Genomic DNA, 16,856 nt, shown 5'->3' on the forward strand with positions numbered 1-16,856 from the left:
GTTTTCTTTTTAACCTAATGATTGTCTAAAGCAGTCAATATCTGACCTGAATGATGCTTTTGGAATATACTTGTTTGCTTTAGCTGTTTAATGTGGTAATGTAAGATACATGTGCACTTCGAGCTTGATTGTACTTGATGTTTCTTATCAGTTCAGAACCTGTACAGGCACTGAACACAACTTTTTTTGTTTTTTGGTTTATTCTTTTAATCTTAAACATGCCACTTTGATTCATTTTTGATGATTTATGAGAGATGAACACAGCCTTGAGCTGCTGATGCTGCTGTAGATGTCAGGGTATCCTGTGTTTCTCTGCATTAATACTCTGTGAATTAAACAGCCCAGAAACTTTCAAATATCCAAAAATTCATGAGTCCTATCGTAATAAAATGTAGAGGAAAACGCTGACCTTTGACACCAAGAATTAAGTCAGCAACTTGGTGCTACTGTGCCTTATCCTACCTGTGATAGCAGGGTATAAATAGAATGAAAAATACAGATCCAGTAATCTGCTATCTGCAGTACCTTTCCACTGCCAAAAGCTGCAGGTTTCACAGTGCTACTGGGCATTAAGCACAATGAAGTTAAATTATTTTTGAGGCCTGACAAAAATCCCCAGAGTCAAAGCTCTGAAATGTAAAAGTAAAGGAAAGAAACCCTTTATTTTACAAGTTACTTTGAAAAGTTTTGTGATTTACTTTGGTGTAACTAATCATATGTCTAATCAAATATTGAAAGCCAGTCATCCAAGCCAGAATCAAAAGAGGCTTTTCCCCAAGTAACAAAAGAGCACAGTGTCGGTACATACTGAATTAATCTAATCTGAACAAAGTCGAAGGATTAAAGGGAACATTGTTTATCATTTCACTATCCTTAATGATTCATCTCCCTAAATAAAATATTTACTTTAAAAACACAGAATATCAGAATGTTTTCATTTGGTCAGAAAACATTGCACAGAACATGAGGTCTGCTTGTTGTGAAACTCTGAACACTGTATTGATTTTTCTCCTTCTATCTCTAGTGCCAGTGATAAAGAAGACTTGGGAAAAGGACGCCTTATTTTTGGAGTACTACAGCGATCATGCCGATCCTTCAATACCAACCATTAATTTAGGTGTTCCAAATACTGAAAGGGGTAAGTTATCCTTTCACAGCCTCACTTTTCATCACACCAATCATCACTTGTACCGGCAGATACACTTACTGGCCTAGTATATTGGTCCAGGCTGAACTGGCTAATTAGGCTCAAAAGTTATACACCTTTCACCACCACATGAAGGGGATGTGATTCAAATCCAACATTTAAGGAGAACTGGAACCAGATTGAGCTGGAGTACTTTTGTCAGTGGGTATTTCAACTTTTCAGCATAAAAATCAATGTACTGTAAAACAGTGACATGAATAAAACTCTTCTCAGTTGGCAGCAGGAGTGTGCTGCAGTTTTTCTTTTGTAAGGCATATTTTTCTTTTAGAAAACTGGCTTTGTGCCTTCTGTTTGATATGAGCTTCTCTTGACCAAGAACTATAATTTTCTAACCTACTGACCACTTTAATCAATAATCCCCCGGTGACTTCTACCATCTCTAGGACTTAAATACTAGGTCACCTTTTTATGACTAGTCTTTGTTCCAAATAGTTGTTTTAAAGCTGGTGGTTTCCTAAAGTTGGTTTATTTAATCATTTCACCGATGTAGCAGTTTCAGTGCTCGCACTCCTTTCCAATTTAATTCATGAACAAGTGCTGTTTATAAGATCTATACCCATTTCCCATTATTTTTTTATTTTTTTTGAAAATGGGTATACATCATGTAAAATCCATCCTGCTGTACTGTATAATTACTTACCTGTGTCCAACATGCTTAATTGAAGTTTTGGATGTCACTGCCCCTTTAAATACTTAACAGTTTTCTACTTTAAATATTTAACAGTTCTCTGTCCTTTGTCCACTCTCCAGAGTATTTAAAGACAGCCCGTGTGCAACCACTCATCAAAAAATCGGGCCTCAATCCTTCTTACTGAAAAACTTAAAGAGCGATTACAAGTATTACAACAAAACTTGTATAGACAATTGTCTACAGCTTCTAGAAGCATTACATCTGAACATTTTAAAAGTTTTTTGTCAGGTTTAGTTTAGTCAGACACCACAGTAAAGATTTTGTGCTTAGGAAGGTAACAGATGAACTGCTGATACCAGTCACTGTTCTTCTCTGATGTTACTTGACGTAACTGCAATATTTTGACACAGTAAACCATAAAAGTTTGATCAAGGGGACAAAGCACTGAGCAGGTGTATCTGGAATGAAAACTTTTCGATGACCAGACAGAATTTTTCTACGGTGACCACATTGCTGCTTACTCTGTACTGTGGAGACCCTCAGGGGTCTGTACTGGGACCTGCCCATTTGTTTTTTTTTTCCAGTGCTATGCCAGTGACACATTGTTCTATCACTCTAATAAAATCAAAACCCAGTCCAGTCTTACAAATTAACTGATATTAAGAAATATTTTCCAAATTTTCTAAAATTAAACACATTCTTATTGTTGTGTCACACAAGCTTCATCCCAGTATGAATCCCCCCTTTTCCTTTACGAGTTTATGTAAAACCAGCTGTCGAAAACCTGGTTGTGCTTTTTAATTCTAGTCTCACCCTCAAGAAACATGTATAAGCAAGATCATCCAGTCCTGCTACTGCCATCTAAGAAATATGATCACTTCTGCATTTTAGTGAAACTCATCGATTGTCATCCATGCCTTTATTTTCTCTTGGTTAGATTAGACTTCAGATTGCAGCAGCTTTCTGACATTACTTTTAGAACTGATTTTAAGATTTTACTTTTTTTTACTTTTGGTGAAGGACTTTACTTTTAAAGTCCTTCACCACCTGGCCCCAGAATATACACTCAAAGTGATGTTCCCATCTTAACTAGTTCAGGTGCAGATCCTCAGACACGATTAACTGTTCCCACCAACTGCTTCAAGGCAAAAGGTGATTGAGCATTTGCTGCTAGGGCTCCTCAGTTGTAAAATGATCTGCCTGAAGATCTCTAGCTGGCCTTGTCTGTGTCTTCTGTTAAACCACTGCTAGTCTCATTTGTATCATTAGGCTTTTTATATACATTTTAACATAAATTTTATATCCTACTTGCATCTTATTCTTTTAACCTTTAGGTTATGTGTGTTAATTTTAATTTGTTCTTTACAATGGAACCACTTCATTCTCATTCTTATTTTGATGTTACACTCGAGTGTGGCCTATTTCGACTGATATGTAAAATGCTTTATCATTTAGTTTGTTTGTTTATTCTATGTTTCTGGGAAGCACCTTGTAACACCAGTTTTGATAAGTTTCATACAAATGAAAAGAATACAGTTTTTGAGCATAATTTTTCATTTCTGAGAAACATCAGCTGTTTCAAATTCCTGTTTACGTGTTTCAATTGCATCTACATTTAGAGCTTGGATAGGATAAGTAGCATAGATGATGTTCAGCGGTTAACAACAACTGGCTACACTTAGTAACAAAGCTCAAAGGAGGCTCCCGCAGGGGGTGCACCAGACTTGATTGACTGGGAAGAGACTCTGGGGCAGACCTGGTTTCTCTGCTAGAAAAATACATCCTCAGGTGGACTGAAAACCTTGCAATCCCCCTGGAGGGTCTTTAATCCAACAACGTACCAAGCTGATCAACTAAGGGAGGAACTGGGGGATGTTGTTGAGCTAAATGATGCAGAGCTGGTCTACACATGGATGGATGGATATATTTATTGTTGTTCTACCGAGAACAATAAATAAATAAATGAAATGCAATGTAGTGTGCACTGAAATGATAAGTATTTTCAATATGGCTTAGTCTGATACTCTTTGCATCTACCTTCATCCTTAAGTGTCCTTCATTTCTGTGTGAGCAATAAGGTCTGTTTTGTTTTTGTTTTTTTTGCAAAATAAGATATCTCAGCTAATTTATTTATGGTCCTTCATTTTTATATCAAGGATTTATTTATTTGTAACTTTTAGAGATACATGCACAAAAACTTACTTATTTGTATTTAATTCATCATTGCATCTGCAATGACAGAACCTGTCCAGATGTAACGTAATCATAGTAATGTTATAGAATTATGGAATGCATCACACTGGGTGTGGTAATGGGAAACGTGCACAAATATACAGTACATAGACCTGAAGAATGCACCAAGCAATCCAGGATAGTTTACAAGAACGGTACAAACTCTCTGCTTTGGGCAAAAAATTATTCTACCTCATAGCCATCGGCACACAGTGACACGAAAGACTCCGCGTTCTGTACCTTAAAAAGATGCTGCATCGGCTGTTGCCAGTTTAACTCCATTGTAGGTAAAACTTGTTGTTCAGAGCTCTGGTGTAGACCCGTGCCTCCCTTCAGTCACTGTCTCCAGGCAGCTTAGCACTTTTAACAAGGATGTCTCTTGCAACCTCTCGCTGTATAGATGTAAACTGCCACTGGGTACTTGCTAGTAAATTTGTACTAGTATGATGCAGATCTGAGCCTTCCAAAGAATAAAAGCCAACCTTCTCTAGCAAAGTTACTCTCTTATCAGTGCAGTTTGGTGTTGATATGCAACCCCCATACTTGAGAGCCGCCTCATCTCCACCTCCTCGTTGTAGATAGTGGCAGGTCTCACGCACTTCTTGCTCTTAAACAAATCCAAAATGAGAGCCTTTGCTTTTCAAACACTAAACAAATAGTTCTTCTGCACTGTCAATGCTCTCAGACTTCAGACCGAAATAATTTTGATTTTTTTAAAGTCAAACTTCAACAGAAGAAAAAAAACGGTATATGCAAATCAGATTAAAGGATTTCTGGATTTCTATCATGCTGACGCCTCTGTTGGTTCTGTGACTTGCATTGGGGTTTAAAATAACTCCGCAAGAAGAATATGTAATTCTTACCTAAACAAACCTGCATCTTGTTAAATTTACTAATGCGGATGGGGAAAGTGCAGAAGTATACATCTCATAGTAGTAAAGTCTTAAATGCACAAGTTCTTAAGGTGACATAACTGGTGTACAGTTGGAGGTTGTATGTGTGAAGAGTAAAACAAGGTGACAGTGGAGTCCCATGGGCCCCCTCAGTGCACTCAGCAACTTATTATGCATTGCTAATGCACATCTGTTTGGAGTAGGGCCACGCTATAGTGAAAGTAATCCTCTTTCAGTTCCCTTGAAACAGTAAAACCACATTGATTTAGAACCAGTAAAATCCAAGAGAAATCGTTAAACATGCCACTACCTGATGTATATGGAGAGTGATTGCTTTGCTTAGGGGTAATTGAAAGTGTAAAAATGCTCATACATTACTCAGTCATGTTGAATTCATTGATGGAGATGTGATTTAAATCTGGAAACTGACTTTTTTGTTTACTTGTTCTTTTGCTGCTTGTCACTATCCACAATGAGGAGGTTTCTTACCATAGACACTGTAGCATATCATGTATTATTAATGTTGTATTGACTGAAATGTTTTTTTGGTTGTCCAGTCAGAACAACATCTAAATTCATTCAGACCAAGGGAACATGATCACTATATAAAGTCTAAAATATAAATATGGCTAAATACACTGTTGATAGTGTTAAAAAGATACTGCCCAGTGCTACCCAACAGCCTCCTAGTAGATGTACTGATGGTATACATGTGAACAAATACTAGGTGTTTTTCAGTAAAGCTGACGTCTGAACTCGAGCTGACCTCTGATCAAGGCCACTGAGATTAAAACCCATCCAAGATTTTAGTAGCTGCTTCTGTTGGATGAATTTGAAAGTCTTCCATCACCTCATTATCACGTTATCAAGATATAAAATACACCATCAGCCATTTACAGTTGAGGGGTAAAAACTAAGGTGCTGCCTACTGTAGTATACACGTAGACTTCATCTACACTAGCCTAGAAAAGGTCATGAAAAGTTGTCATTAAATTGTAAGGCCGCTATAACAGATTTGTATCATCTGCTTCCAATCAAACACGTAAATGGTTGTCTAAAGCTACAGTTTGTCTTAGTTTTAGTGGGCAAGCAAGAATAAATAAAAATGGATAATTAATTGCAGAGTGTGGAAGTGTTCCTTAGTCTAGTGGATCTGATCTTACCTAAAGATTTAGATCATTTATGTTAAAGAACATTTGTTTAATTATTGCCCAAAGCAGAACTGATATTTCATGATCATTTCTCTCTAGACAATAGAACATTGGGTAAGGGTAAGACGCCATTCACAGTCTGCAGACAGCCAACCAGACAGGCCTGCAGCTGGTTGTGCTCTGACAAAAAACTGAAATTGAAGCTGTCAGGATTCTCATGGAGTTTATTCTTTTGCATAAGTCAACACATTACCTTTATTACCTAAGAGTTGGTATGACTTGCCCCTGAGTTTTACACCTTGTTCCACAAAAGGGCAGTGTTGGCCAAGTCTTTCTCCCAGGTAATCTAAAAGAAAGTGCCTCCTTCCCTTCCAATTTTGCCTTCTGTGATGGCAGCAGTCCACGGTCCATCATCAAGGCAGGGGCATCTTCAGTGATTCTGGTAAATAGCCAGGTACGTAAGCTACTGTCAGTGCATAATGTCAGTCAAACAGAACTAATAATAGGATTTACATCCTGGAGGATGTACGATAGATTGGATTTCTGCAGTGTGATGTAAAAGATCTAGTAAAAGACTTTAAATGAGATTGCCCCAGCCACAAACCATGACAACAGAAAAAACCCTCACTGATTTACAGTATCTATATTTAGAAATATGCAACAGTGTCGGGTACTTATCAACATGAGGACAGTGGCCATTACGTTATTAGATAAGAATGCAGTGAAATGAGACATAAAAGGAATATATCTGTCTTAAGGAAAGGAGGAGATGATCGGTACATAAAAAATGAATTTCCATTTCTTTTGCTCATTTCTTTCTGCTTCTTTCCCAAGGCCTCAAACTTTATGCTAATGATTGCTGAGAGCATCCTTGAAGTTCATCATCGTCAGGCATCGATATGTCAAGAGTCTGTTCATCACTAACATTGTTGCCTGTGCCCTCGGAGCAAATCTTAAAGCCATATCGTGCATTTACATGTGCACAAAGAAAATGAAATGCAGCATAAGCCGTCACATTTATCAAGGAAAGAGGCACAGACTGGCAGACAGAATTATTGTCAAGAGTCCAATGTAAAAACAGATCTGACATAAAATTAATTCATTCGCATTGTCCTGAAAAACAAGTTGATAGGTTTGTAGCTTAAACCAATTCGCTGGAACGTTGAAGACAATTTAATTACACAGCAAAAGCAAAGTTCTTTATGTTTCTCGTGCACGGGAGAGAACTGGACAAACGCCGTCCCTTCGCTTGACCCCAGTTGCTCTCGCCCGCTCCCCCGTAACACTGCTCTTTTATTGAGGTCACATGAATATACATAGGTTCATTAACATATGATGCCTACATACAAACAAAGAGTACTGTGTGTGTGTGTGTGTGTGTGTGTGTGTGTGTGTGTGTGGGGTCAGAGTGTGACCCCATAAAGACTTCCCTAAACCTGCTGGTCTGGAAGTCCAGCAGTTCCTCTAAACAAAAGGCACTTAGCCTAAAACAGACATAGATACGTTTATCCTACCACAAAACAATAAGAGAAGGTACGACCTCTCCCATGCTCCCAGGGTGTGGGTGTGAATGCCAGAACACTTTGGAATGCACACAAAGTCTCCACAGACTACTAAGGATCAAACCTCTACCAACATGACATTGATTATACAACTCTAAGCATATATGAGTAGATATTTCTAAGCATAAATGACAATCAACAATACAAATCTAACACAAGTATCCACCCAACTCAGAACTGTCTAGCTCATCATGCATCTGTCTGAAACCACAAAGAAATATTAAGTCTGGTGGAAAACCCACATCTTTACAGTATACATTTATTTTGAAAATGGAAAAATACACTCAACAGGCTGAGTTTAAAAATGTATATAGTCTGAGCAAGTGAGGCAGAGAATGATGCAAGACCTTGAAATGGAAAAGTGGCATAGGAACTTTATCAAGCAAGTACGAGTACGATTCACGGCCGAGTATGAACAAATACTTGGGTAAAAAGAAAATGTCAAAGCTGGGCCAAAGCAAAACTTTCTGTAGTATTATGTTCATATGAATGTAGCTGTGGTTGTTTGCTCTTTTCTTCTAAAGACTGCATTAAACATGAAGAAGAAAACTACTATCTATCCACGACCCTGATCTTCACTAAACTCCCACGACTAGATATAAGATTACCAGAGATCAGCGTGTTTTTGGATTTTATTCCTGTCAGCAGTTCAAGGTGTCCCTTCTTATTCTATATTCAGATACCAGCAAAAACACCTTGGGTGCCTTATAAATAAAACAGTAAGACCTCAGTATTCTTTGTGATGCTTGCCACCAGAGATTTCCATGTCTCAGCTCTCAGCCCTGATGGTGCACATATTTGGATTCTGATGGGCATATTTCTTTGGTTTCTTTGTATTTGTTGTTTACTTCCACATCACTGTTTTTGTTTTCAGGAGTTGGCAGAAAATTTTGTTCCATCTGGCCGTCATGTCAAACTTGCCAGAGTAAAAGTTTGATCTCCGGGCTCATCATTCCAAACATACCTTGTTTTTTCTTTGAGATGTCAGAATGTAGACAAGGGCTTTCTTTTTTTCTTTCTTTTTTTTTGCTTACAAAGCTTTGTAGGACATATCTTTGCACTGAAAAGCCCAGAGAGGATTTTATTCATTGCTGTGCAATCCAAACCTTGAAGAGGTGAATCATTTTTTTTAACAGATCTTTACATGTGCGATCACCTGTTTGACCTGTGCAGTTGCTGACATGCATATGTAAAAGCAAACATACTTTTGAGGTGTCTTTGAGCAGAATGCAGAGCTGCTCTTTGTTTGCCCAAACAGTCCTCACTGCTGTCAAGTTAATGCAGAACTACAAGCAAAAGCTACAAATAAAAAGCCCTATGGTCGTGCTTATTTTTCTTACCTTCTGAAAAGGCCCCTATCGAGAGAATAAAACTCTAATTAGTTACTTTTTATCTAAACGTAGCTTGAAAATCAAGTCTCGTATGCTTTCCTAAGTTAAACATTGCTCTTTCTGTAGTTAACAACTGTGACTATTGGTTAGCTTCACTCCTTTCAAATCCAGTCCGAATAATAAATGACTATAATTTTTGTTGCTACTGCCTTGTGCCTGCGTTTGTGTGCATGAAGGCATCTGTGCATATAAATAACTGTTTATACCAACTGTGATTTTCTTCCTAACAGGGTCATTTATCTTTGTAAACCAGATGGTCAATATGTGATTAAGTCATACTGGCCATTCTGTTGATAGCATGTCTGTATTTGCAGGCCACTGTGGAAAAACATTTGCAATTCTTCAAAGATTTCTAAGCAGCGCTGTGCCGGACACAAAGTGGCTCCTCATTGTGGATGATGACACACTTATCAGGTATGTTCTTGTCATTTGGAAATGTGTTTGTTTGGGATTTTTGTGGCCTAAACTCTGACTGTTTGACTGACATTTATTCATAAAATTTCTACCAGATTCTGTCTTAGCTGTGAAAAGGTTGAAAGAGAGAGACGCTCGGAATGAAGTCACTTTGTAAAAATGAGTTCTAGAGATATTACCATCCTATCAAACATCTAAAAAGCTCAGCATACAACTTCATGTCCAGCTGGCTTCACTTTCTGTCACGTTGCCTCTTCATTTGGAAGCCTCTGGGTGTTTAAAATAGCCTGAGGGAGCGCAGTTAATTCTCCCTCTAGATGAATAGTTTTTTAGGTGTGTAGGCACCAGAATGTGCGTATGATGATGGTGATGAGTGTGTGATTAGTTTGAACTGTGCTTCCTCCAGCATTCCCAGACTGCAAGTCTTGCTGAGCTGTTATGACTCCTCTGAACCAGTGAGTCTGGGGGAGCGATACGGCTATGGCTTGAGCCAAGGTGGCTACAGTTACATAACAGGAGGTGGTGGGTGAGTTAGTTTCACTGCTCAAATGCTCTGGGAATGATGATGATAGAAGATTCAGGGGCAGCAGAGGAACTATAAAGTGTGTAATAAAAAAAACGTAATCTGTAATTTACAGATAAACCCTTTCAATTTAGTTTAAAAGTGTGGTGCTCCCCTAAGGGAAATGAGTTTGGAGACTGCATTGCAGTAACTCAATAAACTCAATAAAAATATGAAATAAAACCCCACTGAATCACAAATGGCCATCAGTTGTTAAAGCAGGTGAAAGAAAAACACCCAGAATTTAATTAAAAATCTGATTTTAGTGCCATTTTGCTTACATCAGATGTAAGATCATAAAGTGGGCAAAAAGCAAAAGTGGTAGTTCACTTTTATTTCGACAGCACAAATCTCACCTATTTGGCAAAATCTGTGCTTTAGATACCTCTTGAGCTGTGAGTGAGCTGTGTGAGAAACTCCATTTAGGAACACTTCAGTTGCTGTGACACTTCACAACACTATAGCTGCCAGTTTTCTGAAGAATAATATCTAAAAAAAAAAGACCCATTCTGAGTGGCAATGAGCGATTTTTCTGTCAGCTTAATATTCATTTTGTCATCTGTAATTGTTTCTCTTTTCATTGAATTGTCGCATCATTGTTACGCAGAGCCAATTTATATGAAAAAACCCATCTCACTCTCAGCTCATAATTTTACTCTATTCTATTGCCCTCCCCCTCAATTGAATGAAACACGCATAATGGACCTTAAAATGATAGTGGAAAGGCATGCATATATAATTTCCTGGCAAAAAAAAATTCCTTCTAAATTGATCATTTACACTTCAGATAAGTGTGTTATGTGTGTCTTTTACATGCCTTTTTGTATGTTTATGCGTTGCTGCAGTATGGTTTTCAGCAGGGAAGCTGTGGTGCGACTTCTTAAGAGTGGCTGCAAGTGCTACAGCAATGACGCGCCAGATGACATGGTGCTGGGCATGTGCCTCAATGCTCTTGGACTTCCTGTCACACATAGTCCTCTCTTCCACCAGGTTGTAATCATACTCTCACAATACATTCTTTTTTGTGTGAAGAATATAAGGATTTTTTTTTATGTCAATAATCTTTTTTTCTTTAATGAAAAATCTCTTCAGGTATAACGATAAAGGAGATTTTACATTGAGATATGTGATGACTTTTAAGGAACAGACCGTGCAAAGGAAGCCACATTTCTTTTTAGGTGTTTCAGCCTCATCTGCAGGCAGACTGAGAACTGGCTGATGTCTGATTTTCAAAAGCCCTGTACACCTACGCAGGATTTTTTTTATTTTTTTTCTGGTTGATTAGGCACTGCATATGCTAAAGTAATTTTCTATCACAGGTTCTGTAATTTCAAGCTAGTGAACGGTGAAACCATCCACATTAGAGTTTGTACTTCTGAAAGTGTGATGCAGTCTGAACCTCATATTTACCATCCTTTTCTCCTGGTTCATTTAGGTAAGCTGAGCTCTTAGAAAATTCCTAGTTGTAATTATGGGTGCGTTGATGTGGACTGTACTTACAAATCAGAAACCGGTAATTACAGCATCACTAATATAAACGTGCAATGCTCATCAATACGCCTGAATGAAGGGGGTGCTACGCAGACAGGTTGGGTGACAGCATGGGGGCATAAACACAGGAAGAGAATAGCTGAGGTTGAGGATACTGTTGACTGATATGTCACGGCATGTCAAATACATAAGACTGGAATGTCCACCAGCAACCAGTAGTGAGCTACAAAGCTACGGGTGACAAGCAGAGCGCTTAACATGTGAATAGGACTTACTGTGGGTAGAAGCAGTCCTGTGGGATTTCTAGGGTATGTCCACCCTTCTCAGTGATAAAAACATATTTACACTTCACAGGATATTGATCTTTTTTATCCAGCAATGCTTTGCTGAAAGTGGCAAGACAAAAAGAAATTGGAAGACTTATAGCAGTCTCCAAAACAGCTAGATAGCCTTTTTCCAAAAAGAATAACAGGAGATTTTTTTTCCTTTGACTTGCTGTCTTCCTGTTATGTTTTAGTGACACCTTCAGAAACAAGGCAGAGTACAATTGCACTGGTGCTTCTGCGGTCGGGCATCATTACAGATGCGTGTGTTTAGGTCAAACAGTCAAAAAAAGGAAGAAAGCGAAATCGTTCATCCTTGCAAAATCATTTTCATATCATCTCATTTCCATGACATTGCTGTTTGCCTGATGTTATCCAAACATAGCTATGGTTGAGAAGAAGAAGCTCTAAAATGTTGCTAATACCATGTGTGATTATGTAACTGTGTTAAATCGGTTTTTAGACCACTTAATTTCCTATTGCTTCTTCACTTCAACGTGTACATCATGTGTGTACATTGACAGATGATATTTATATAATCTGCCAAAAGCTTATGTATAGGCCCGATGTGAAGTATTCTTCTGCTCAGATCCCCAGGAGTATAAACATATACTTATAAAATCTCGTCATGTACATTTCATAATCTATAAATAACTCATGTTTCGTCTTTACATGCAGTTTTCTTCTTTCCAGTCTTAAGTCTGTCTTTTTTTTTTTATTCACCATGTGAGGGAGTATAGCAGGCATATATATACCTATATACAGGTAGGGTGCCAACAGGGCACCACAGACAGTGGGCATAAAATATGCCTATAGAGTGGCATGTCATGCATTCATAGATAAGCACATCTCTTTGTAGGTCACACATTTCTTGTGAGATTCCAGTGTTACTAGAGCCAATCAAAATCACATGTATTGCTCTAGTACATGGGAGAAGGGGACAAAAGGCTGTGAAGTCTGACATAAAACAAAAGGGCCTGCTGATTCCAGGTGGGAGGTGATTGTTTCACATCCAAAAGTGCATTTAAACCTGTGCATTTGCTGCTCTGATATTCCAAAATGGCTTTAAGTCATTTCTCACAATCGTGAAAAAGTTAAATGTCAAATGAGTCGCTACACCACAAGCATGCATGACCTATAATTAGACATCGTAAGTGTTACTTTCTCTATTTTCAGGAGGCATCTGAACAGAAACTCGTGCTTTCATACCTTTTCTCCTATGTCTCCTGAGACAGCTTCCAAATATAAATTACCATGCTTAATCTTACCTTTCAGGCACGCCCAGAGGACTATGCCAGAGACTTCCTAGCTCACCAGGTGCCCATCTCTTTTCATAAACACTGGAACATTGACCCCATTGCTGTCTTCAACAAATGGCTTAAGGATGACTTCACAGCAAGTCAAGATGAACTGAAAAGTGGAAAAACTGAACTATAATGAATTTAAGCACATAAACTAGCCTGTATGAATACTTTTATATGTATATACAGTGTGTGTATGTCGAGTGATGGGAAAATTATCAGTTCACAGATGTAAATGTTTTGTTTTGTTTTTTTGTAATGTTGATGTTGAGCTGTTATAAAGAAGGACCATGCGAGCATGTGTCCGTGATTTAATATTTGAGTGTTTTCATGACTGAGTTGCATGTTATGGTTGCTGTCAAATTTGGGAATATGTGTATATTTATATCTTAATCTAATACCTTATAGAGGAGCATATCGTTTCTTTGGAGAAATGGTGTCTTTTACAATGATCACTAATGTTGTACAATGTGCTCTATTTTGTCATAAAGGCATTAATATTTCAAAATATTTTGCTTTTTGCTTTCATTTGGGACCTATTGCAGGATTTAGTCTAACTGGGCAATGTATAAATGATGAGGTTGTTAAAGGTTAATTAATGCTATGACTAAGATGGCAAAACTACAATATGAGCAGTCTCTTCTGTGCAGCTACAAAGCAGCGTGAATTCTCTCAGAAGCATTGTGAAAATTTGTGCCCTTAAAATGTTTACTTTTTAAAAGAGTCCTACTGTGCACAGACAACAGACAAACATCTTATTTTTAAACTTGTCTATTTACATTGTGGGTTTTTTTCATAATCATCTATTTCTCAAGGTGTTCTCCTTCCTCATAGAGACACAGGCACACAATTTCATTGCCATACTAACATAAAGAAGGTATTAAGAATAAATGTATTATTTAACAACATCAAAACCAATTCATTTTCATTTTTTGTCTATCTCCTAATTAATTGGTGGACTAAGTAATTTGCTGACTATTATTAAAGGTCTTTGAAAGACCTTGAGCATGCAGTTGAAAAATTAAACTTTTCCTCTACTGGCTGTTTGCCAACTTGAAAAATTAGCTGTAATGTTTCATTCTCAAAACACTCGGAGTGACTAGTAACGGCCAAAAAAGCTTTAGAAGACCGGTGGGTTATGAAAGGCTCGATATTTATTACGCTCGGCTAATGAAAATCTGAAATGTTAATAAAGGAAAACTCATTACCATCTCTCAAATGCACACTGTAAAACAGAAGATGTTCCTCTCTTTACAGATCTTTTCTGCACTAAGGTGCTAAATTTACACCGTCCTAATAGCACAGCGGGCTGGTGCAAGTTCATGAAAAGTCTAATGGCTTCAGGCATTTGAAACAGTGCAATAACTCAAGCAGACATCCTCTAACACACCTATGAATTGTAACCTATTTGCAGGAAACAAATTAAATTCCTAGTGGGACTCACCCACACATGGAGTGATGAGTGATGGTGAAATGGTGCTGTGCTCAGAGGGAAATCCTCTGTGTAATTCAGAATAGTATGTCAGCAGCAATATTCTGGCCAGGTTCAACTTTGTCAGGTGGTGAATTTTGCTTTTTTGGCTTGTCTAAAACATTGAACTAGATGGATGACATTCTCCAATGCCATGTTAAGCTTGCATCAATGATTTTACAGGATACTACTGAAGTTACATACTCAAACCCTTTTAAAAGAAATTTAACCAAAACACCTTGGTGTTTAATCCTAAACTGTAACCTCCCCTGAAGAAAAATCCAGTTTTTACTGGAAAAACCGACATGATTTAGGATCCTCAGAGGTAATAGTTGTACAGTCTACAGAGTTGAGTCAAAACCTTGCTTGAAACATCAGCTTTAAAACTAGAAACATTGCAGAAAGATGGCCATGGAGTCAATGCTGGGAAAACAAATCAATATCTGGATGTTTGGAGGCAGGTGATGGTTCATTGCCTCAATTTTGCCAAAAGCATTTGGTTAAAATCCATTACAACACTTATTTACACAATTAAAGATATATATTGTAAATTCCTGGGTTTAAAAATTACATTTTAAAATGATTTAAGCTATTGAAAGAATGTAAAGAAACAGCTGCCATGACTTAATATTCAAAGCATGTATGTATTGTTTTGGGGCTGTATCAGCTCAAGTTGAACGAGGGCTGAGCTGTATTTTGATGTAATATCTCTTTGTATCACAAGATGGCGTGATGAATCGGTGTAACCTATTTTTAAGCATGCAAGATGTTAAGAACACATTATTTCCACCACAGTCTGAAAATGGAAAAGCCTGTTTCCATTTTCCAAACGGGAGTATCTGAAAATACGTAAAGGTTAAGTAGCAGCGCATATCTGAAAAACACTATAACACACCAGCTAGGAAAAGACTGCCCCCTGGTGGCTGAGATTATAGTGAAAATTTTGCAAAGAATAACAAAAAGTATGTTTAACGTTACCATACATTACATACATTTCTTGGAAAAAAAGGTTTTTTATATATAAAACCATAGCATTTATACTGTAAGTGACTCATTAACAACAGATAGGAATATTCTATTTTATGTTTACACAAAGCTAGCCAGTAAAACCATTTAGGCAGTCATCCCATAGGGCTGCAATGCATTGTATTAACACTGATAATGGCAATTATTATAATTATAATTATGCTCATCAAGCAATGATAATTTCTGATGATGTGCGGTTTGCTGTTGCTTTTCTCAGTACATTTAAGGAGGAGCAGAACTATCTCGAGCCCATCTGAATATTGAGGGAATCTGTGATATATATTATAACTATGGCCTTGATCTCACACTCTCTTTTTGCACCTATTTATATTTATATCTCCCTTTTAAGCCGTTCATTGAACAGAAGGTTTAGCTTGTCACAAAATTCACTGTCTTCTCATATCTTTGTAAAGACACATGGCCACATTATTCATAAAGCTTTATTTGAATAGAAGCTTTTGTGAACCATAAAGGGTTCCGGTTGGAGAGGGTGTTGAATTTTCTTCCTGGGATTCACTGTGCCCATCAGGGCCACCAAAGTGGAGCGGATGAAAGAGCTGCTGCAGTTACATCTCATCTCATATCTCTGTCATAGTCGTGTCTGCTGAGGCTTTTATCATCACTCACTTTTCTCATTTGTTGTCAGCCTGTTTTCCATCCCTTCAGAAGAACAACAGTGCCTGCAGTGATTCTTCTTACATAGTTACAATACTTTTTTTTTTGCCAGTTGCAGTGAGTTAAAATAAAGCCTTGGGAGCCATCTGCTCTTAAACATAACACCCATATTTAAGTTGTTGCATTGTAGCTTTTCGACCTTGAACATATTAGTTAAAATAGCTTATTTGTCATGTATAACACTGAAGTTGTTTTCTATCAGTAAACTTGGCTGTAGAGTCACTTTGTATTATATATTTTTTTTTTATTTCTATAACAAAAAACTTACTATAATGTTTGTGTTCCTTCCTTTTTTGTGAGTTATTAACTGACCCCTCTTTTATAGTGATTTACAGGATGACTTGCAAGTAATTTATGCTTGCAGGTCACATTAATGACACAAATGTAATATCTGCCAAACTGAATCTTTTAACAAAATTACAGCCAGCGAAAAGGTCAGGTTGAGAGGGCAAGGAGATTTATTAATATGGTAACTCATGATTTCTTAATGTTTCTTTCCTTAAAGTGCGACCATGCACATCTCTTT

General features: G+C 37.6%; 1 protein-coding gene across 1 annotated transcript in view; it reads left to right on the plus strand.

Moving 5' to 3' along the window:
• Window positions 1-13,521, plus strand: part of b3glcta (beta 3-glucosyltransferase a) — an 87,511-nt gene extending 73,990 nt beyond the window's left edge. Inside the window, exons 11-15 of the mRNA XM_085370487.1 lie at window positions 1,025-1,138; window positions 9,382-9,481; window positions 9,888-10,007; window positions 10,889-11,033; window positions 13,133-13,521. Coding sequence (XP_085226613.1) covers window positions 1,025-1,138; window positions 9,382-9,481; window positions 9,888-10,007; window positions 10,889-11,033; window positions 13,133-13,294 — 641 coding nt within the window. The 3' untranslated portion in view covers window positions 13,295-13,521. The remainder of the gene's footprint in view (window positions 1-1,024; window positions 1,139-9,381; window positions 9,482-9,887; window positions 10,008-10,888; window positions 11,034-13,132) is intronic.
• Window positions 13,522-16,856: the final 3,335 nt, after the last annotated feature.

The sequence above is a fragment of the Diplotaxodon limnothrissa genome, linkage group LG14 (genome assembly GCF_057381915.1).
Source record: "Diplotaxodon limnothrissa isolate DT_005_m linkage group LG14, D_limnothrissa_male_GT1.1, whole genome shotgun sequence".
In the NCBI taxonomy this organism is placed as follows: Eukaryota; Metazoa; Chordata; class Actinopteri; order Cichliformes; family Cichlidae; genus Diplotaxodon; species Diplotaxodon limnothrissa.